This window comes from Gamsiella multidivaricata (assembly GCF_025024155.1).
Source record: "Gamsiella multidivaricata strain RSA 2152 chromosome Unknown BC939scaffold_6, whole genome shotgun sequence".
NCBI lineage: Eukaryota > Fungi > Mortierellomycota > Mortierellomycetes > Mortierellales > Mortierellaceae > Gamsiella > Gamsiella multidivaricata.
Window position 1 is genome coordinate 20,851 of NW_026251714.1, and position 20,669 is coordinate 41,519.

Genomic DNA, 20,669 nt, shown 5'->3' on the forward strand with positions numbered 1-20,669 from the left:
GCGGACGAAGGGAAGGGGGAAAGGGAAGAGAGAAGCGAGAGAGAAAGGGAAAAGGAAAGAAGAAAAAGGAAAGGGAAAAGGAAAAAGGAAAAAGATAAAAGAGAAAAAGAAAAATGACAACATGGTCAATAACAGAAATGAAGACCCACCACACAACAGCAACAGCAGCAACAGCAGCAACAGCAGCAACAGCAGCATAAACAAGAATTAATGAGGTAGTGCTCTCCTGCACTCTCCTGTCTCACTGCAGAGACCCACATTCATCTCCTGCTGTCTGCAACGCCACCTCGGCTTCCTTGCCTGCTTTCTCCCTTTATTCAGCCCACTGACCTTTGGCCACGAAGGAGCGCTACCTCCTAACGTTCATTGCCACCACCCACCGCTACTGCCGCCGCTGCTGCTGAGCATCCGACGCCCTGGCTTCATGATGCGTAAAGATGTCGTCTGTGCATTTATGCAACAGCCGGCTAAATCCCTGCTGCTGCTGCTTCTTCTTCCTCCTCCGCATGCACAGAGTGGAGTGGTGTATGTACTCTTGTACGCCATGCGCCCTTTTCGAATGCTCTCGCTTTGATTTCCGAACATGCATGCATACACTATTACAAATACGGCAATGATTGCTCAGATGCCCGCCTGTTGCATTTACACCGCCGTTCTGATTCTGCAAGCGCCAGAATCTGACATCCAAATCACAGGGTCCTCCGGAGAACACGATAAAGTGCACGTCCGGATCGTGCAGCCATAGGTCCAAACCCAATATATATATTGTTTTTTCGCCATGAAGAAGAACCCAGAAAGTAATATTACAACTAATCTATTGGAGGCATGGGGCATGGTGTAGTCTAGTTACATGTTAGTCGTTAAGTTTTACATGGGCTGAAATTCGGGGGTAGTACAACCTCTGTAAAGAGCAAACAGCTGAATAGGGGCTCCCCGCATTATTCACGAACAATTCCCGCCCCCTGGTGCTGCCTTTCTTCCCTCCTCCTTCCTGTCGACAGCGCATCGTACAAGGAATCCCTCACTCTCAACACTATCTCAGAGCCGATACTCTCGACAACAAATACACCTATTTACTACAAAATGTCCTGCCGCTTTGAAAAACACGGCTCTGCCAGCGCAGGAGCTGGAGCTGGACACGACCACCACCATCACGATCACGATGGCGCGTCTCATTCCCACGACCATGCCGGTTCTCATTCCCACGACCACCACCAGGAAGCACCCAAGCTGACCAGCAGCCAAAAATACAATCTCACCAAACTTGAAGGATGGACCCAAAGCGATATCGAACATGGTCACCGTCATGAACAAATCGACACCGCAGGCAAATTCGTCGAGCGCATGCTGCCAGCCTACGAAAACCGCGATTGGGAGGAGCGCACCTTCACTGTGGGCATTGGCGGGTACGGTGATTTTATTTTATTTGGTCAGGGAAACGCGGGCAATTGCTCCAACCCGGCTATCCTTGTTAACTGGGGCGCCGAAACACGTTTCATGTGATCATAAAAATGTGGCACACTAGACTAACTAGACTTACGCCTTTCCTATTCATTGTCCGTTTAGGCCTGTTGGATCCGGAAAGACCGCTCTGATGCTGGAGCTGTGCAGACGGCTGTCGAAGGACTATAGCCTGGCCTGCGTCACCAATGATATCTTCACGACGGAGGATACAGATTTTTTGATCAGAAATAAGGCTCTCGAGGACCCTGAGCGCATTGTTGCCATTGAAACTGGCGGCTGTCCCCACGCTGCGATTCGCGAAGACATCTCCGCCAACCTGGCTGCATTGGAGCAGCTTCAGGCAAAGTTCAATCCCGAATTGCTGCTGATCGAGAGTGGTGGAGATAACCTGGCTGCCAACTACTCCCGAGAGCTCGCAGATTACATTATCTATGGTGAGCCTCATGATGGCTAAAGTTCGTCCTAGACCTCACTAGAGAATTGCTTTTGTAAACAGCCCTGAACTTACAAACCCCCATTTCGATATTGCTTTGATCCCATTAGTCATCGACGTTGCAGGAGGCGATAAGGTCCCACGAAAGGGAGGTCCAGGAACTAGTCAGTCGGATCTGCTTGTAATCAACAAGGTAACGAGCAGAGTATAAACTGCATACCATGTTTTTCCCTGTTGTCAATCTAAAGATGCTATTCTGATTGCTACATGTTGTTCTTCTAATGAACGATAGACCGATTTGGCAGAGATCGTGGGCGCAAACTTGGACGTGATGGCCAGAGATGCCGCCAAGATGCGAGGACCCGGACCCACCGTGTTCGCACAGGTCAAGAATGGCGGTGGAATGGATGCCATTATCGAGCACATCCTTACTGCTTACAACGAGAGCGGTGCTCGCAAAGGTACCAAGTAGGATGGGTTGTTTCCTTAAATAAAACTGTAGCTGCAGAAATGATACTTTGGCAACGCGCACACTTTATTGTCGTTCTGTGTAGGGAGATCAACTCCTTCATGTATTTGTATTACGTTCAACATTTCAACATTCATCAGCCCATGCCTGACTTCGCTACTTCTGGTTTCCTCACTCCCTCCCTCCGTGGTATAAGTGGCCGTTCTAAGACGTACCAGCGACCACCAGCCTAAGTAAAGCGAAAATGAATCAAAGGGGTTAGGCAAGGTTTTCCATGAACAATATGCATGATACGCATACATGGTGAACAAAAGCAAAAGAAATACGTACTTCTTCAAGTACTCCATAAAGACCTGGAGTGAGACGTCGTCTGTGAAAATGGCCTGTCCCTGAGGAGCATTACCATACTGACCTCCAGAAACGTGAGTCGTTGAGGGGTTCAGTTTGGACAGCAAGAATCGAGCCTGCGATCCATTCTGGTCGCACACAATATAGCGAGGAATGGGGAAGCGGTCCATCAGCAGCTCCTGTGCACTAGCTACGGGCGCCTCCAGCAGCTCCTTAAAGTTTTCGTATCCAGCCTGGTCCTGGTAGCCCGCCTTCCTCCACGCTGCAATGGTCTCACCATGGAAGATGAGAGTGTAGAAGAACGTATCCAGGAGCAAGATCGAATCGGGCTTCACAGAGACGCTGTCCAGTAAAACGGGCTCGGGCTCACCCTCGAATCCATAAGACATGAGTGTGGGCTGGATCATGATCAAAGAGTTGTTCACATCCTCGCGGTTCAGAACGTGGCGATTATAGGCTGTCTCGTCAGGAGAGTTGTTAAACACTTGCAAGAACTGGGAGCGACGCAGATGGAACATGAATTGCGGGTAGATCGAGAAGTTTTCAGACAGACGGAATGATTGCGGCTCGTCCTTGCGGTAGTCTGCAAACTTTTGGCACAAGCGAATTAGCATCCTATCCAGCCAGCGCAAAACATCCGGGCCGTCGTCGATCTCTGCCTTAAACACGGCAATGCGGGCCATGAGGACGGCAGCGGTCTCCTGGTCAAATGACTGGCCAATGATAGGGCTGTTTCCTTCTGCCCAGCTATTAAACGTGGAAACAATTGATGGTTTTAGAGCAATGCATATAGGATTTTTCATGGTTGATCAAGGATTCCACTGCAAACATTAAAGTGTTCGTACCTGCGAGCGACAGTAGTTACGCGCAACTTAAAGTGTCCACTCGAATGCTGGTAATGGGTCACGAACTGGATGAGGCCACGCGAGCCGGGCTGGAGGGACTGGCCCTGCTGGTTCACGACCTCAAAGTAGATGCCATTGGTTGTTTTGGGAGTGACACCACACATCTTCCATGCCGAGGTGTTGCCGATTCCGATTTCAGTCTCGCCCACAGACGCCGTCTTTTTGTTGGAGGACACAGCATGACCGATTAAGCCGCAGATCTTCAGCTCTTTTGTGGTCTTTGGGGTCATGGTCAAAGGTAAGCGAGGTTAGTAAAATTGTTCTGTTATTTATTCATAAGAAACATGCATATTTCGAATTCCAGTTCGATATGCCTTACCTGAACAGCCAGCGTGGCATTGAAGGCCATCTTGAGGTTGCCTTCAGCGTCCTTCTCAAACATCTTCTGGAAACTCTGCTTGAAGATGGCAGTTGAGAACGAGTCGGATAAAACCATGAAACCGCCAGTTGAGTTGACCAATGATTTCATCTCCAACAAACCGACTTGATCCAGGCATCCTCCGAAAATATCAATGACATGTCCGTTGGTCGATGCACGCTTAGCAAGGCCTTCGTAGAACTAAGATCAAGTACGCATGCAAGTCATCAAGAGCGCATTAGTAACCTTGCCTTGCCATATCAAAATGCGTAATATACCATGATTCGTCGCGCTATACCTTAGAGGCCTTCTTATAATGTTTGGCATTCTCCTTCTCGATGTCGTGGTGGGATCGGAGGGGTTCCTTGAGGTCCGTCCCAACAACCATTCCGGGGCCTTCTGTTGCAGCACCACCGACAAATAGCATCAACCGACCGCCGTTATTCTGGTACGTAGCCTCTAACAGACCGACGGCAACACTCATGGCGACACCGGTGCAACGCTGGGGACGCTTGTCAGTGGCAACAGGCCAAGGGTCGCGCTGAAGTTGCTCCAAGATTGACGACAGAGTGTACTCGCACTGTTGAATAGGCAGCAGGAAGCGAGAATTACCGCTGGGGACAAAGGGCGTGGGCTGTCCAGGTCTGACTGGCTGCTGAGGACGCATCGTCTGAACGGTGAGTCCAAGCATCTCCTGAATTTGCTTGCTGGTGTAATCCTTGTTTCCACGGAACACATATGACTTTGGACATTCGCTGTATCCCAGCTCGTGGACCTGAGTCTATTACGCCAACACGATGAGTGATAAAAAATTGGTGGTCAATTAATCTGGGCAGCTGCAGGATCAAGGCGTGAAGTTCCACCTGGCGATACAGTACCATTGTGCCGTAGGTAATCAGGCCAACAAGAGCATGAGGAGGGAGCAAGCTCAAGCTCACAACCAAAGAGTCCTTCAGGGCCTTAAGGTCATCCTCATCAACGCACGTGTCAACAACATACAGGAAGATGGGTGGGACCTGAGCACTCCTGGCAAGCGTGTATTCGATGGTCGTGTGCTTAGCAAGCAGCTCTGCCGGGAGGTTGGTGTTGGAGATATCACGGTAATGAGGAGGGAATTGGTTGCGGTGCAAGCAGAAGGGGCAGATCCAGAGCTTTCCGCGAGGATCGATTTGGCTATGGATGTAGAATCAATTATCACGGCTAGTTAAAGGACTCTGAGGGATGATAAGGCGGAAAACTTATGGCAGACCCTAACTCGTCGGCAAGGCTCACCAGTAAGGATTAAGAATGGCGCCGCAGGTGTGCTGCTTGCAGGTGACGGGTTCGTAGTAGATAAGTGGCAAGTCCTCGCGCTCCTTGAGTGGTGTGTACAGGGCAGCGATAGGGACCACTGTCCTGGTGGCCTCCAATCGCGATGCAGGCCATGCGTTGAAGGAGAAGCGAATTCCGTCCTGCTCTTCAATTTCCTCGAAATTCATGGTGAGATGAGGTAGATTTGAATGGAATCGAGGGAAAGGAGAGAGCGAGAGGGATGATGATGAATAGAAGGGGTTTGGATAGCATGGTAACGACAGTAGATTGAAGCCACGAGCCACGTCCGCCACGTATCATACATTTATTTGCGGTCTTCAGGTTATCGAGCTGATTTTATTGGTGGAGCTGATCGAAGTATGAAGCAAGTAAATGGAAATTACTCGAGATCTGCTCTCAGTCTTATTCAAGGCACATCGACATGCGTTTTGTGCGCAGAGACCCATACTACAGTGACTGCATTCTCAAAGCGCTCCTTTCTTGAACTTGCGCGTTCGCCTTTCGCCATGTACAACCTCTCTTCAAGGTTTCATTCTCACAATCCATACACATACACATACACACGATGTCCTGGAAACTCTCTGCGATTCTGACTGGACACAAGGGCGATGTAAGCAAAGGATATTCGCATACGTCTGATTATCGACAAGAGGGTGAAAAGACAACTAACTTGTGGCTCCTCTCGCTCTGCGACAGGTCAAAGCTGTCATTGCCCCAACGGACTCGATGGTTGTTTCTGTTTCTCGCGACAAGTCCGTCAGAACTTGGCGAAGACAGTCCAACAACGCATTCTCGGAAGACAAAGTCTTCCTCGGCCACACCAACTATGTCAACTCGGTCGCATTTATTGGTGCATCGGAAGCCAACCCTCATGGTACGTTAACACGTACTCATTTTCCTCTTTAAGTTCCTGCATGGCAGCACTGGAATCTGTACTGATGCCCTGTGTTCGTATGCTTCCTTATCTTTCTCAATAGGACTGATCATCACGGGTGGAAGTGATAAACTGATCAATGTATGGGATCCTGAAAATGCTAGTGAACCTGTCTACACCCTTGTGGGTCACACCGACAATGTCTGTTCCCTATATGCCGATACCGATGGACATATTGTGTCCGGCTCATGGGACAAGTAAGCGCAACAGAAATCTTCAGGTGTTCTGCTGAAGGTGTAATACTGGGAAATTTACGTCTATTTTTGGTATTCTCACTTCTAGGACCGCAAAGATCTGGAGAAACTGGCAATGTGTGCATACTCTTCAAGGACATACGCAAGCCATTTGGGGAGTTATAGAGCTGGAGCACGAGGTCGTTGTCACAGGTACATTAGTCAGGGCCCGAGGGCGCTCTAGATAAGAGATTGTCGTTGCATTCAATCGACTGATCCCAAACTACGCACATTCTTTATAGCCTCGGCAGACAAAACGATAGCCATGTGGAAGAACGGAAAGAAGATCAAGACCATCACAGGTCACGAAGACTGTGTCCGCTCGCTGGCACTCCTTCCTGGCATTGGCTTTGTTTCGTGCGGAAACGACGGTGCTGTTATCGTGTGGTCGAACGATGGCAACCCCGTGCAAGCATTGGACGGACACACCTCCTTTGTCTACTCTTTAGCAACCCTTCCTACCGGCGAGATCTTCTCCAGCGGCGAGGATCGCACGGTCCGCGTGTGGGAACGTATGTCTTTGCTCTGTGTTCGTACTATGTCCCATTTTTCTCCGCGTCATGATTTTGTTCTGACAGTTTTCATCTTTTATGTACTAGATGGTGTATGTACGCAGACCATCATTCACCCCTGCGTCTCTGTTTGGTGCGTTGCTGCCTTACCCAATGGAGATATCGTAAGTGGTGGATCTGATGGATTCGTCCGTGTCTTCACCCGGAACAAGGAGCGTGTTGCAAGCGCCGAAATCTTGAAGGCTTATGACGAGGAGAACGCGGCTGCTTCCATCCCCTCGTATGTATCTGATGCTTACTAAATCTCGTATTCACCTTTTGGCAGGAATGACGGAGAATGATAGATATTTACTTATAATATCCCTCATTAATCGTCCAGAAACCAAGTAGGAGACATCAAAAAGGACGACCTTCCTGGCCCAGAGGCTTTGCAGCAACCGGGACGCAAAGATCAGGATGTCAAGATGGTTCGCGTCGGAGACACTGTTGAGGCCCACCAGGTAAGTCTTGGCTAAGGCTATTTTTTTTTTCTTTTCGTTTTTCTTTTCGTATCCAGCTCTGGCGTAATTGGCTAAAATGACTTACACCTTTTTTTGACAATACTGTAGTGGTCAAATGCTGAGCAGTCTTGGTCAAAAATCGGAGAGGTCGTGGATGCAGTCGGTCAAAACAGGAAGCAGCTCTATGGAGGGGTGGAATACGATCATGTTTTCGATATCGACGTTGGAGAGGGCCTTCCTGCCTTGAAGTTGCCATTTAATGTCACTGAGAACCCGTACACAGCTGCACAGGCGTTCTTGACCAAACACGACCTCCCACTGGAATACCTGGACCAAGTCGCGAATTTTATCACCAAGAATGCGCGTGCTGTATCCCAAGGGGAGACTGCAGCTGCTGGAGACCCTCTGACAGGTACACGCCTGATATGGCTTGCAAGTTTGCGTGGTCGTGTGTAGCAAGCTGCAGATATGCTAATCTGCTTTTTCTTTCCATAGGCGGTTCGCGTTACACCCCTGCACAGAGCGTCTCGTCCTCACTTGGATCAGTACGTGACACTACCCAGCTATGCTTTTAAACAGAACTTCATTGAAGAATACTATTCGCTTACGTTTGCTGAATTTTCATATCACTAGTATAATCCATGGGGCAATGACGCTCCAAAGGCTCAGCCAGCCGTCAAGCGCCTCATTCCGCAGGTGTGTATTCATTTTGCTCAAGCGAGCAGCGCGTGAACCTCATTGATGTGTCCAAGCTGCCAACTAGAGATTAATATGACTCAAAATCATGTCTATAGCTCACGAATGTCCCTTTCAAGGATGCCAACCTCTCCGCAATTCACAAGAAGATTCTGCAGCTGAACACGGAACTGGCCTCTTCCAGCGCGGCTCTTTCCAGCGCGGATCTACAGCAACTTGAGTCACTCTTCAAATTTTTGGGCGCGCCACCTAAGCAGCCGACAGCACAGCCGCAGTACGTTTCGCTGCTGCTAAAGATTTTCAACACCTGGCCCGAGGCATCACGCTTCCCCGCTATAGATTTGTTGAGGTTGTTGACGCTATATTCCACGAGTCCGGCAGAGACACCAGATCTACTCAAAACACTGCTGACCGCATCGCGCACTCATGAAACAAGCCTTATGCTGGTCGCACGCCTTATCGTCAACTTTTGCGAGACCGACCTGGGACGCGAGGTGGCCATGAACGAAATTTCGACTGTATTAGAGTTCATGGAGGATGACGCTGTTTGGCAGAGCACCAACAAGAACCTGAAGATCGCGCTGGCAACCGTTTATATGAGTTACTCAACTATTCTTTTGAAGCGCCATGATGACGATGCTTTGGCCATTCAGTATGTTGGGGTATTGACCAAAATCCTTGAGAAGGAGAGGGAGCAGCAAGTGCAGTACCGTCTCCTGGTCGCGCTGGGCAACCTCATTTTCGCACACGAGAGTGCCAAGGAATCGGCAGCGATTTTTGGCGTGAAAGGCGTTCTCCAATCGGCGGTGCTATCCAGACCCACATCTGAGAGAATCTCCACAGCAGGAGTAGCCAGTAAGTGCAGTATAAGGTTCCTGCTTTTACCTGGGAGGCATCGCACGGAACTCTCAAGCTTGTGCTGACCTCGATTTTTAATTTCTTTTTCTCTAGATGAAATTGTCAAACTTCTCCAGTGAAGAGACCACGCTGGATGTGTGGAATTTGAAAGTTACTGTGGGCGTTGAGAAAAATAATAAAGTTAAAAATACAACACTCAGGAGGTTGCCACACGTTATTTCATTCTCTTTAATTCTCTTTAATTCTCTTTCACTCATCAATGCCCGAAATTGCGAACATCGAGGATTTGAAGGCGAGGTTAACTATCTGTCGCCAACAGCTGGAGTGCAACTCGCTTCTCAACACCACTAAACGCAAGGACGCCCTTCGAGTGGAAATCTTGAGCATCGAACAGCAGCTGGCGAAGGCGCTTGGAATTAGCGACGACGATGACAATAAAAGCGACAGTGAGCAGCCGATCGAACCTTTTCAGAAAGACGGGGGCACCACTACTCCCGAGTCCACGCATTTACCCTCTGTTAACAGCCCTGGGCGAACTCGATCGCCCTCTCCCTTCATGGCGAACCCCTCATCAGATATCAAGAAGGAGGAGAGTGATGCAGAAACGCCACCAATATTTACCACACTTCTCCCCAGCTCCAAAGCGTCCAGTTCCAACGCTCCCGCTACCTCAACGCTGGACAAGGAGGCAGAGAGTGTGATATCGGCCCTTGTCGATGCAGGAGAGGATGAAATGGATTTGGAGGTGCTGCTTAGGGAGCAAGCCCTGATGGAACAGCGCTTGGTTGACCTAAAGCGCAGACGAGAGGAAGAAGACGAAGCATTCGCGAGATCTATCCAGGACGAGGAGATTCGAGCATACCAAAGTCAGGCAGGCTCATCAAGTTCACTACCGGTATTTTCTGGGGATGGAGGGTCATTGATGCAGTCACGGCTGGATCGAGCTCACCAGGAGCGCCTGGATGCTGAGATGGCGAAGATTTTTGCCGAGTCTGAGACTAGCAGCTTTAATCTCGCACTGTCGCCTAAGAAAAAACCGCCGCTGGATCATGGGAAACCCATGCCAGCACCCTCTGAGCGCCCTGTCTTCTCTATCTTTGAAAAGAGACCGAGGATCGATTCAACCGCGGCAGGAACATCGGGTTTGTCAAATAGAGGCGCAACTTCGTCATCGTCGTCCTGGAGTGCTTTACAGCCCAAAATTAGTGGATCAACTGCGAGCTACGCACCCAACATTCCAGCTTTAAGCTGCCCGCCCAAAACACCGTCATTTACCACCGCACCTCTTGTTCCAACCACTACTGCCGCATTAAAAGGCTCGACCTCTAGCCTCTCAACCAAAGCCTCACCTCCCAGTATTTTACCAAAAGAGGGACTCGACAGGCTTCAGAGCCATGCTGCGGCAATTTTAGGTAAGCGAGTGTCTGTCTTTCTTCATGCTGCGATCAAATGTATCTATTTATCGTTAATCCTTTCATGCCCATTGCGGCATTTGTAACTGTACTACTTGCTGATATAATGACCATTCCATATTAGCCTCAGCTTCAGGGAGCAATAGTAGCAGCAGCAGCAGCAGTATCAGCAGTAGCAGTAGCAAACTATTGCAAACATCCCAAAAAAACACAACAGTTGACCTCACTAAACCCGTCGTGGATCTGACAAAGCCAGTTTACGAGATTCCAAGTTCGGATGACGAGGCTGATCGCAATAACAATGGGGTCGGATCAAGTTCAAGCTGGAACGCACTGAATCCGCTCATGAAATCGTTTAATGACCTGTATTCTGAAGCGTCGCACAAGCTCGGAGGCTATCATGATTGCTGGAGTGAAGAGTACTCGTCTGGAGAGGAGGATGAGTATGACATAGGATTTGATGATGAGCTTGATGGCTATCCTTATGGTTCCAACTATCAACAGTGGATGCTAAACCAGCGCCTTACGTGGAGCTATGGTCAGGGATACGAGCGCGACTATAATCGCAACTTGACGTCCGAACAGACCGAGAAGGAGCTCCGTGATCTACTTGCCAATATCCAAGCCGCCGAGGAGGAGATTGCTCCGCAGGACAGGACAGGAACGCCCGAGGGTATGGCCTCTCATATTGCACTGTTGGAGCACCAGAAAATCGGCTTGACGTGGTTACAAAAGATGGAGGACGGCACTAATCGTGGCGGCATTCTGGGCGATGACATGGTACGTATTTCGGATATTTGGGTTTCGCTCAAATAAGGCATCACATCTAGCAATCATCATTTAATCATAGCATGCATTTTAACGCGACTTACAGGGTTTGGGTAAAACAGTTCAGGCCATGGCTCTCATAGTATCCAGGCCATGTGGCCCAATCGACGACCCAGTAATTTGGGATGACCGCAAGGTATATTTTGAGCCCCCTCCGGAGTCCGTGCGTGTCAAGACAAAGGCAACATTAGTGGTTGCTCCAACGTCGCTTATCTATCAATGGGCCGAGGAGCTGAGGACGAAGACACAACCCGGTCTGTTGAAAGTCCACATTTATCATGGTGGGGGCAAATTCGCTGACCCAGAACTCATTCGACGTTACGATGGTAAGTCATGCATCTTCTTGGCGTATTTTTCTCTAAGATCCTATGTAACTTACTTATACAGGTCTTTTTCTCTCTTTACCCAGTTATCGTCACCACAATCGGAACACTGGCTGCTGAAATTGGCGTCAAGGATGTGAACCCTGCGAAATCGAAGGCCATCGGTACTTTGTTCAAGGCACAATTTCATCGCGTTGTTATCGATGAAGCCCACACGATCAAAAATAAGCATACGAAGAGCTCCAAGGCATGCGCTCAAATTGCAGCTACATACAGATGGTGTCTTACAGGTAAAAACAATGTTGGTTTTTTATCGGTGTATCATATATGAATGGTTCCTTTTATCTGAAAATATTTGAACAATTCGCCTCTAGGCACGCCTATTCAAAATACTGTTGATGAGCTGTATTCTTTGATTCGGTTTCTCCGCATCAAGCCATACTGTGATTGGGATGAGTTTCGCAACAAGATCTCTGCGCCGATGAAGAAGACGAAACAATACGGGCCAGCGATACAACGAGTCCAGGCACTATTGAAGGCAGTGTGTCTTAGGAGGACAAAGAAGTGCACGGTGGATGGAAGGCCGATTTTACAGCTCCCTGATCGCAACGTGGACAGGGTGGCCACTCCATTCTCGGACGAAGAACGCGCCTTTTACGCCGCATTGGAGCATAGAACAAGGGAACGATTTAACGCCTACGTGAAAGCTGGAACTGTCATGAAGAACTACTCCAACGTAAGTAGTACCTAGTGTTTTATTCTTGTTTCGATATTTGTGGTTGTTGATTACATTTTATTTATCTCGACTATGTCTCTTGCATTTTAGATCCTGGTTCTCTTGCTACGTTTACGGCAGGCTTGTTGCCATCCTCATCTCATCACGGATTTCGAAAAGGTGGAAAACGAGCAAACGCCGCAAGATCAAAAGGCCCACGTTGACCATCTTCTTGACAATCTGTTGGAGGATATTCGTCGTCGTCTGATTGAACGTGGTATGGAGGCAGTCGAATGTCCGATCTGCATGGATGTCGGAGAGGAGAGTGTGATTCTGAGTGGATGTGGACATATCTACTGCCGTGCCTGCATTACTGGTAAGTGTGCTTGAGCGACCTCTAGATATTTTCGGGTACGCAAACTTTTGCTCTGACGCTATGTTTATAACCTGCATGGTTTATAGCTCATTTGAGCCGACACGACGATGACGATCGCAAGTGTCCAGAATGTCGCAGATTAGCTCCTATCGAGGACTTAATTTCTGTCGCCGACTTCAATGCTCGTTTCAATCCTACTCCGGAGCCCGTTCCCGAGGATTTAAAAGGAAAGGGCAAGGCCGTAGTCGAGGATGGAGATATCGAGGGACTGCCTGGGGTTGTAGTACCTGAGGGACTGGATGAATGGATCAGCAGCAGCAAGATCGATAAGATGATTGAGGTCGTTAGGTCGGTCATTGCGAAGCGTGAGAAGATCATTGTTTTTTCTCAATTCACGAGCCTCCTCACTCTGATTGAGAAGCCTTTATTGGCCGAGAATATCAAGTACCTTCGAGTAAGTAGGTGCCTTCATTTCTGTGTAATAGCTCTGCTAACAATGGACGCTCGTTCTAATGTTTGTACTTCTGTTCTCAATAGTATGACGGTGCGATGACCGTGGTAGCCAGAAATGAAGCCGTTCAGAGAATGTTCAATGACCCTACTTGCTCCGTCATGCTTATCAGCTTGAAATGCGGATCTCTTGGACTCAACTTGACCGTGGCGAACCAGTAAGTGCACCATGCCCCTATTTATTTGCTCAGGTCTGCACAGCCGCTCTGTCCATGTGTATTTACTAGTGCTCTCACTGGTCATTAGCGTGGTAATTATGGATCCATGGTGGAACCCAGCATTGGAAAATCAAGCAATTGATCGCGTCCATCGAATTGGACAAACGAAGAACGTGTTTGTTCACCGCCTTTGCATTCCAGACACTGTGGAGGACAGAATTTTGGCGCTGCAGGCGAAAAAGCAAGCATTGGCTAATGGTGCTCTCGGTGAAGGGGAGGTCCCCAAGCTGGCGAAACTTGGAGTATGTATCTCTTTCTAGCCCTGCCACCGTTGTTTGTACTGTATGTCTTTGATTGAATCTGACTGTTTACTAACCCATTGCAATCCCCATTCTTTTTCTAAACACAGCTACAGGAATTAATGTATTTATTCCGTGGAGGATAAATAGATCCTAGCTTGCTGCCCCCCACGTACTTTGTATCATCAATAGTTCGTAGGAAGAAAATGATGGCGCATCCATTGCATCTTATATTTATTTTGTGAATGTACGTCCCTCCTGTTCTTCTTCATATAGCCCACTTTGCCAAGCAGGGAGCGACGCGAATGTCGAAATACATGCATGGCACCTAGAGCACAAAAAAAAAACAAGAATTTCATGCCAACTATGCCTGCGGCGATGCAGCGATTTTTGCGCTGTGCTAGCAGTTCACCCTCACAAACGCTCTATTTATGACCAAGCCAGCTCAAGAAGAAAAAACGTTTCTCTAGCCATAAAATGTGATTTTGGGATTGGCCTGGCAGGAAGAGCTGAAGCCAAACCGTTTTTTATTAAGAGCACCCTGGCCTCCGTCTGAGATCAAAAACTGGAGCAAACTCTGTATGCGAACGGGTTTGTGGGCCACAGAATGACCTGCAAAATGCCAAGGGGCAGAAAAGCAAGGGGAGTGAAAGAAATCGTTGTTGTCTGCGTCGTTACTGTTGACGAGATTACGATTTCAACGTTTTCTAAGTGATTGACAGGCTGCTGCAGGTCTTCTTACTTCCTCCCCGTTGTCACAGCCTCTTTTTGGCGGAGACGGTACGCAGAGATAAGATCAAGGGTTGCTGATCCTTTTGAGCCCAGTAGGACAGCAAGGAGAGGTGGCACCAGCCAATATATACCATGCAGTTAGAATATGCTCCAACAGCCAGCGAGACATTGGATAGATTTCCTTTTCCCTTTGTCTTGCATGCCGCTCGTACCCCGCCCTCCTTCTTTACACTTGTGCGCGTAAGTTGCCTCTATATCTCGATGCCTACCCATCCTTAGCTTCTTTTTTCATGTTTTTCATTGTATATAGTGTTCATGTCAACTATCTCAGACCGAAGAAATAAAAGACGAGGCATAAGAAACAGAAAAATAAATAAATGGGCCAGTTAGCTGTGGGGACATACTGAGTGACAGGGCCATTGAATATTGGACTCGGCTTGATCCTTACCGCTTCTTTCTGTGGCTCACCTCCGTTTTATTGGTGCCACAGATGGCAGGTCTAGAGTGCGCACATGTCTAAGGAATCACCATATCCATAGTGGCTCATCTGGCTCTTTGGAAGACATGCACAAGCTAGCGAACGCAGCTGCGTGCCTTTGCTTGCTCTGCTATTTTCGTTTTCTCCATCCCCACCCTCCTCGGGTTTGTTACTACTTTCTTTTTCGCTCTTGGCTATTCATCCCTTCTTCTCGCCCCTCCTTATCGCTCTTCCTTTCCTTTCGTCCGCGCACTCGTTCCGGAGGCTGACGACCCACTCACTACAGCAGCACCACTACATTGCATAAAAACGATCTCTCATGCTGTCTTCCTAACTCATATCAGGTCCCACCTATTAAAAATCGTTACAGCAGCAGTAGCTGAACACAACTTCTCGCTCTCTCCCGCTCCCTCTCGCTCTCTCTCTCACACACTTTCATTTTTATTCTCGCTCGCTCTCACTTTTTCTCTTGCTCGCTCACTCTCTCGAGCGACCCCTCGACCCCTCCTTGTTCCGGCCCTTTCTCCGCTGTTTAAGCATCGGTGGCATAATACATTCCTCTGAACTATCTCGCTGCTCTTTCCTCTTTCTATTTTTGCGAAAGGCCCTACTATTGTACATACCTCTTTGGGACCTATTCGCTGCACTAGTCATTCAACGTTGCTGTGGGTTCACTCGCTCTCTTTGAAACCCTCATTTCGCGAATCCTTTTCTTCTCCTCATTCCGATTCATCTCATTCATTTCCCTTTTCCCACATTGCGATCAAGAAGCACAAACTCAGCTCATTCCACCCTATTCCACGCGGTTGGGGTAAGTAAGAATCACTGACATTGTTACACAAGTGACTTCACTTGTGCTCCGTGCCCCTAGCTGTGGCTGTGCTCTGTTAGGACGAAACTGACAATGAACGCGACATTGACTGGTGCAAAAAAAGCTGTCGGGTGGCGACATTGGCTGGCTCCCCCACCCCCTAGTCCCTCTCCCTCTTCCTCTCAATGCCTCTCTTTCGGCACTGTAACTATGGCTATTTTGAATTCCATCCATCATTATATATGTGAAGGCGCCATATCTGTTGGGGATACCGATGGTGCCATTCCCGTTACTGCGACTGACGTCCTTGAGGCTCTAACTGCACCTCACCACTCATAATATGATCAAGCACGGCCTTGCAGTTGGTACTGCTGCTTCCTCATGTATAGGAGGTCCTTCATTTAATGCATGGCTCATCACGCTTTGCTAGATTCCCAAGCTTTTGTTCGCGTCCATCTAGTCAATCTGCAACCCCTCCTTTCAATTCGCTCTCCTTTTCTAACTCAATCTGCACACGCATATCCTACTCCGCTCCACGATGCATAGTCATATCTAACTCGTGAACACCAGAAGCTCTGAGACTAATCCATCTACAATTTTCAATATCCGGTACCTGCAGCCTGTCTTCAGCCATTAGAGGCCTCCTCAGGCTACAGTTATCCCTTTACGACCTGCTTTTAACATAAGAGAGAGATAGGTGGTTCTCCGATGCCAGCTATCATGAGCCAGAACGTGATCGCGCCAGACAGGATCAAGCCTAAAGGCCCATTCTCGAGCGGAACTCAGCTACCGACTCCTCACGCCAGTATAGAATCCCAACGCTATCACTATGACCACAGCTACACTGAAAACAATATCAGCAGTAGCAACGGTTATATAAGGCCCATCGGAAATGCCATTATGACCGGGAGCATCCCCGCTACCGATGAAGATCAAAGCGTCCTCATTACAACCTCCTCCACCGCCCCATCCAGGCGCCAACGTAAGACTCCTTCACTTCCTCTCATTCAGGCACCCTCCTTTCGTAACAAGAGAGGCCGCAAATCCAAGTCAACAAGCTCAGGTTCAGCCTCGTTATCAGTGAGTGCGCCGTCTCCGAGTTCACTTTCTACCATGGAGACGCCTTTAGGCCATATCCGTAAATGGACCTCTGCTCTCTCCTCTTCGTCCAAAAAGCAGCAGGATATATCTTCATCCCCAAAATCACGCTCAAAGAGCTCTCGGAAAAGCAGGGCCATTGGACCCATCAGCGCTCCCCAGCCATTGATCGCCCCTGCGCCGTACGCATGCACTCCTTTACCATACTCAGGCGCCTTAGACACAACCGAGCCTGCAACATCATACCTGGCTTTGCCTACAAATCCTCAAGCACTCCATATGCCAACTGACTCCTCAAATCCAAGCAATTACTCCAGCCTGAGCAAGAACTATCGCACCACTTGGAAAGGCAGACTGTTTTATCCCACCGGAAATGAGCAGGATCGGCAGACGAGCACCAACTCGAACACAGAGGATGTCAACGAATGGTCCAGTCAGGAGAGTGATGTCGACGCCTACAATCCAGTAGCTACCGATCGAACTGAGCATCGAGCCACGATACACAATTCTTCGCCCCTAGCACAAACGATTCTACCATCGTATAGGGAGGATATCACCATCGACCTGGCTGCTCTGATGAGCCCTATAGACGACGCTCAGTTCGGCTTGGATAGCTTTGGTCCTTTCAATATAACACCAAAGAACAAAGCTGGAGAATCGACGTCTGTGCAAGCGACACCCACGACTGCTCAGTCTATGCTGGATATTTTGAGCGCAACCAATGCAGAAGACACCTCGCAGTGCCATCAGCGGGAGCAGTATGATATTTACTGTAATATGGATGGAAAACCTGAGCAAAAGGCGGGAACGGAGCAAGGAAATATCTCTAACAGTCTGGAAAGCGATGTGCATGACTCTACGGCTAGCCCCTGCGAGCGGCTGGAATCCGACCTCAATACGTTCGAGTCGCGTACGTGGACTAAAGGAAAGGACGACTCAGAGCAAAGAACGATCTGGCGCCGACATATCAGAGCATCATCAACATCTTCTGATTCCTCGACGTCCTCGACGTCCTCGACAGAGTCGTTTTCTTCGGATTCCTCCGATTCTTCCCAGACATCGCCGATTAGTGGTGTATCCTTTTTCTCCAGTCCACCAAAGACCTTCGCTGCTGCTACCATCGAGTCGTCAACGTCGTCAGAAACTGCGTTATCTACCAATACTATTAAGGTCCCCAGCAGTATGATGACCATGCTACCAGCCAGCAACAGGAGGGAGAAGGAAACCTCATACAGTTTTTCGACAACTTCTCCTGTCGCCCCACCATCGGAGAATCCAGGGAGTGAACGCACGGATACAGGGTTCACTAGACCGTCCCTTCCAGCAACAGGAACAACACATGCGAACCCAAAAGCTTTGATGCTGAAGAGAATGGCATACATTCACACGCTCAAGAAACTACGCGAGCGAGAGCGGCGACCATTCCAACATGCTGTTCTACTACAACTCGTTTTACTTCAACTTCGCCAAGGCATCACCAACAACCAATGCGAGGAAATCGGAGACTTTTACACGTCCATGTGGACAGCTCACTTCCCAGCGAAGTGGGGCGTTTCGAGCCTTACCGCTCCGGGCCAATGCCAAAGTTATGTTCAGCAAACGCTGCTGCAGGGTCTTCAACGAGGTCAGAGTGAGAATGGTCTCAACCAGGCGAAGACCACAGCACCACAAAGTAGCAAGGATGCCAAGACAAAACGCTCTTTTATTTCATCTATCCAGAGTCGCATTCAGTTTAGCAAGGCTTCTAATGGTGCCAGCGTTAGCAGCAGCGTCAGCAGCAACGTTATGGAACCTGTCAGCGACTCTGGTGCGACATCGACATCACCCGCATATTATCTATCACCCCCACTTGCTTCTTCGTGTGTGAACCGAGCGAACTCTACGGCCTTCAAGGACCGATTCCCACTTCTACGGACCCCTCCCTACCCTCTCATCAATTTGGACGAAAAGGATCCATTTCCGCTTGCACCAGCCTCACACAGGACAGTATCAGCTACCACAGTTTCCGGCGGGGCTCCCTCTATCTGTGTCGGCTATGGCGTGGATAAAGATGGCCAGGCTGATCTCGACCAACATGAAGCGGTTCGACCCTCTCCCACAATTATCATTCCGAAACGTACGACAGGACGAAAAGGTTTGCTCTATCTACAACAGCAGCAATTTCAAATGCAGCTTCAGCGCCAGCTTCAAAGAAGGCTCGAGACATCAACCATCCTTTTGGCCTCAAATGAATGCCCTGGACACCAGAATTTAATGGCGAAAGAGCAAGACCAGGCGCCATTGCTAGCCCAGCTTCTCGGGACTCGACCGCGGTTCGCAACATCGACGTATACGACCGTCTTCAGCGAAGATTTTGGATTGGTCACGAAACCACTAGCTGAACAGTCTATGAAGGAACCGGAAGTGCACCCGGATACACAGGTGGATGGTTCTTGGACATTCCATCTATCTACGGCGACTCTTGCGACAGGTTCTAGCTGGTCTGCACCACCCTCACATAATATACACTCAGCAGCAACTCACGGTCATTTGTCAATGTTCCCAGCGTTTTCTGCAGATGGGAGCACAGGCCCCATAAGACAGTCCCTGACCAGATCGCCACCCTTCCACTCCTCATTTGCAAACACGTCCGTCTCTGTGCCAGTACCAGTACCAGTCTCTTGCCTGCCTATCAGGGGTCCTCGGCTTTTGCAGGCCTGCGATTATATTCGTCCGAGCACGAGCAGAGTCTCTTTATCTGCATCGATGCACTCGCCCTCTTTAGCGCATGCTCAGACTACACAGCATACTGCTGGCTACTTTGCTGACAACCAAGCATTTCCTGCACGCAAGGCTAGTAACAGCCGTGCAAATCTGGATGCCATTCGACAATGCACAACACAGCCAGGGAATATACAGGGGGCTACTGCTCAACCCGTACTATCCACGCCACAACTTCCGTGCATGATGGACTCGGATGCAAAAACGTTTATTGAACCGTCAATGGAGAGAGGATTCAGGTCACACCAAGCAAGGGAGAACAAGACCGAAAGCAGTACTTGGCTCAACCGCTCTTTACAGAGGCTCCGATCACGACGTAGCATGGACGGAGCGAGGGACCGCGCGAGTAGCAGGAACGCGCACGGGCTTCAAGCGCGGCATAGTATGGACGACGATAGAAGGAGCGCCCAGGAGAAGCAGGGGATTGTCAAAGACGGACAGGTGGAAGAGGAAGAGGACGTGCCATTGGCGTTTGTGCGGAGAAGGATTTCAAGCGAAATGCAATGGTCAGCGATTTGAAGCAGAATCCAAGAGCACCGTACAGAGCCGTCTAGGTTGCCACTTAGTCCTTGTTATTTTTACCATTATCTTTGAGAAAAAGAAAATAATAGCGTCGTTGCTCTTGAAGGGTGGGCAACGGCGGGAAATGTTGCCTATACGCACCATGAACAAACGTCGGGCGCGCGTTGATATTGTTATCGATATTCCTAAGAGCTACTTTACAATGCGAAGGGCCTATGGTATGCGACCTCGTCTGAACTGGGTCGGGAAAGATATCTTAAATACCCCTTGCATTCTCGTGCGATGACGCTCTTTGGTCGGTATGCTAGCTACAATGAAGGATGCTCTCCTTGGTGCTCGGCAACCGCCGTTATTCTGGGTGTTAGTCTCTCTTTGTAGTTTTTTTTTTTTTTTTTTTTTTTTTTTTTGGAAGATGCAGGAAAAATATTCATGCACTGTATGCACGACTGCATGTCTATCAGAAATGAAGGGGTTTTGCAGATAATACCAATGGCATTGTTGCATTTCATTGCCCTTGCTTCATTTACCCCTGCGCTAAAAAAGAAGATTCGACCATCTTTTGCGCGAACGTTTGCATGGTTACGCTAAGAACGCTCTGCTGTATCACCAATCAAGGATATGCTTTT

General features: G+C 48.9%; 5 protein-coding genes across 5 annotated transcripts; 4 read left to right on the forward strand and 1 right to left on the reverse strand.

Annotated features, from left to right (window-relative positions):
• The first annotated feature begins 965 nt into the window (after positions 1-965).
• BC939DRAFT_406505 (CobW/HypB/UreG, nucleotide-binding domain-containing protein) lies at positions 966-2,429 on the forward strand. Its single transcript, XM_051552853.1, has 4 exons — positions 966-1,406; positions 1,567-1,898; positions 2,008-2,090; positions 2,190-2,429. Exons 1-4 carry the CDS (start codon positions 1,084-1,086, stop codon positions 2,367-2,369), a joined length of 918 nt encoding a protein of 305 aa, XP_051416344.1. The 5' UTR covers positions 966-1,083; the 3' UTR covers positions 2,370-2,429.
• BC939DRAFT_489563 (copii coat protein) lies at positions 2,414-5,637 on the reverse strand. The gene is made up of 7 exons (XM_051559420.1): positions 5,250-5,637; positions 4,856-5,150; positions 4,276-4,758; positions 3,939-4,178; positions 3,560-3,837; positions 2,697-3,461; positions 2,414-2,595 (listed from the first exon to the last, which is right to left on the reverse strand). The coding sequence occupies exons 1-7, from the start codon at positions 5,453-5,455 to the stop codon at positions 2,571-2,573; spliced, it is 2,292 nt and encodes a 763-aa protein (XP_051416345.1). The 5' UTR covers positions 5,456-5,637; the 3' UTR covers positions 2,414-2,570.
• Positions 5,638-5,796: 159 nt separating this feature from the next.
• Positions 5,797-9,216, forward strand: BC939DRAFT_438325 (WD40-repeat-containing domain protein). The gene is made up of 12 exons (XM_051553824.1): positions 5,797-5,898; positions 5,985-6,162; positions 6,266-6,419; positions 6,505-6,608; positions 6,698-6,967; positions 7,055-7,247; positions 7,347-7,467; positions 7,576-7,879; positions 7,963-8,012; positions 8,101-8,163; positions 8,262-9,018; positions 9,115-9,216. Exons 1-12 carry the CDS (start codon positions 5,854-5,856, stop codon positions 9,138-9,140), a joined length of 2,265 nt encoding a protein of 754 aa, XP_051416346.1. The 5' UTR covers positions 5,797-5,853; the 3' UTR covers positions 9,141-9,216.
• Positions 9,217-11,108: 1,892 nt separating this feature from the next.
• On the forward strand, positions 11,109-13,663 carry BC939DRAFT_392654 (SNF2 family N-terminal domain-containing protein; the record flags this gene model as incomplete). Its single annotated transcript, XM_051552040.1, has 9 exons — positions 11,109-11,213; positions 11,308-11,376; positions 11,443-11,587; positions 11,671-11,874; positions 11,959-12,320; positions 12,411-12,675; positions 12,762-13,129; positions 13,213-13,343; positions 13,432-13,663. 9 exons carry the CDS (start codon positions 11,109-11,111, stop codon positions 13,661-13,663), a joined length of 1,881 nt encoding a protein of 626 aa, XP_051416347.1.
• Positions 13,664-16,371: 2,708 nt separating this feature from the next.
• On the forward strand, positions 16,372-20,040 carry BC939DRAFT_499277 (uncharacterized protein; the record flags this gene model as incomplete). Its single annotated transcript, XM_051559925.1, has 1 exon — positions 16,372-20,040. One exon carries the CDS (start codon positions 16,372-16,374, stop codon positions 20,038-20,040), a length of 3,669 nt encoding a protein of 1,222 aa, XP_051416348.1.
• Between the last annotated feature and the right edge of the window lie 629 nt (positions 20,041-20,669).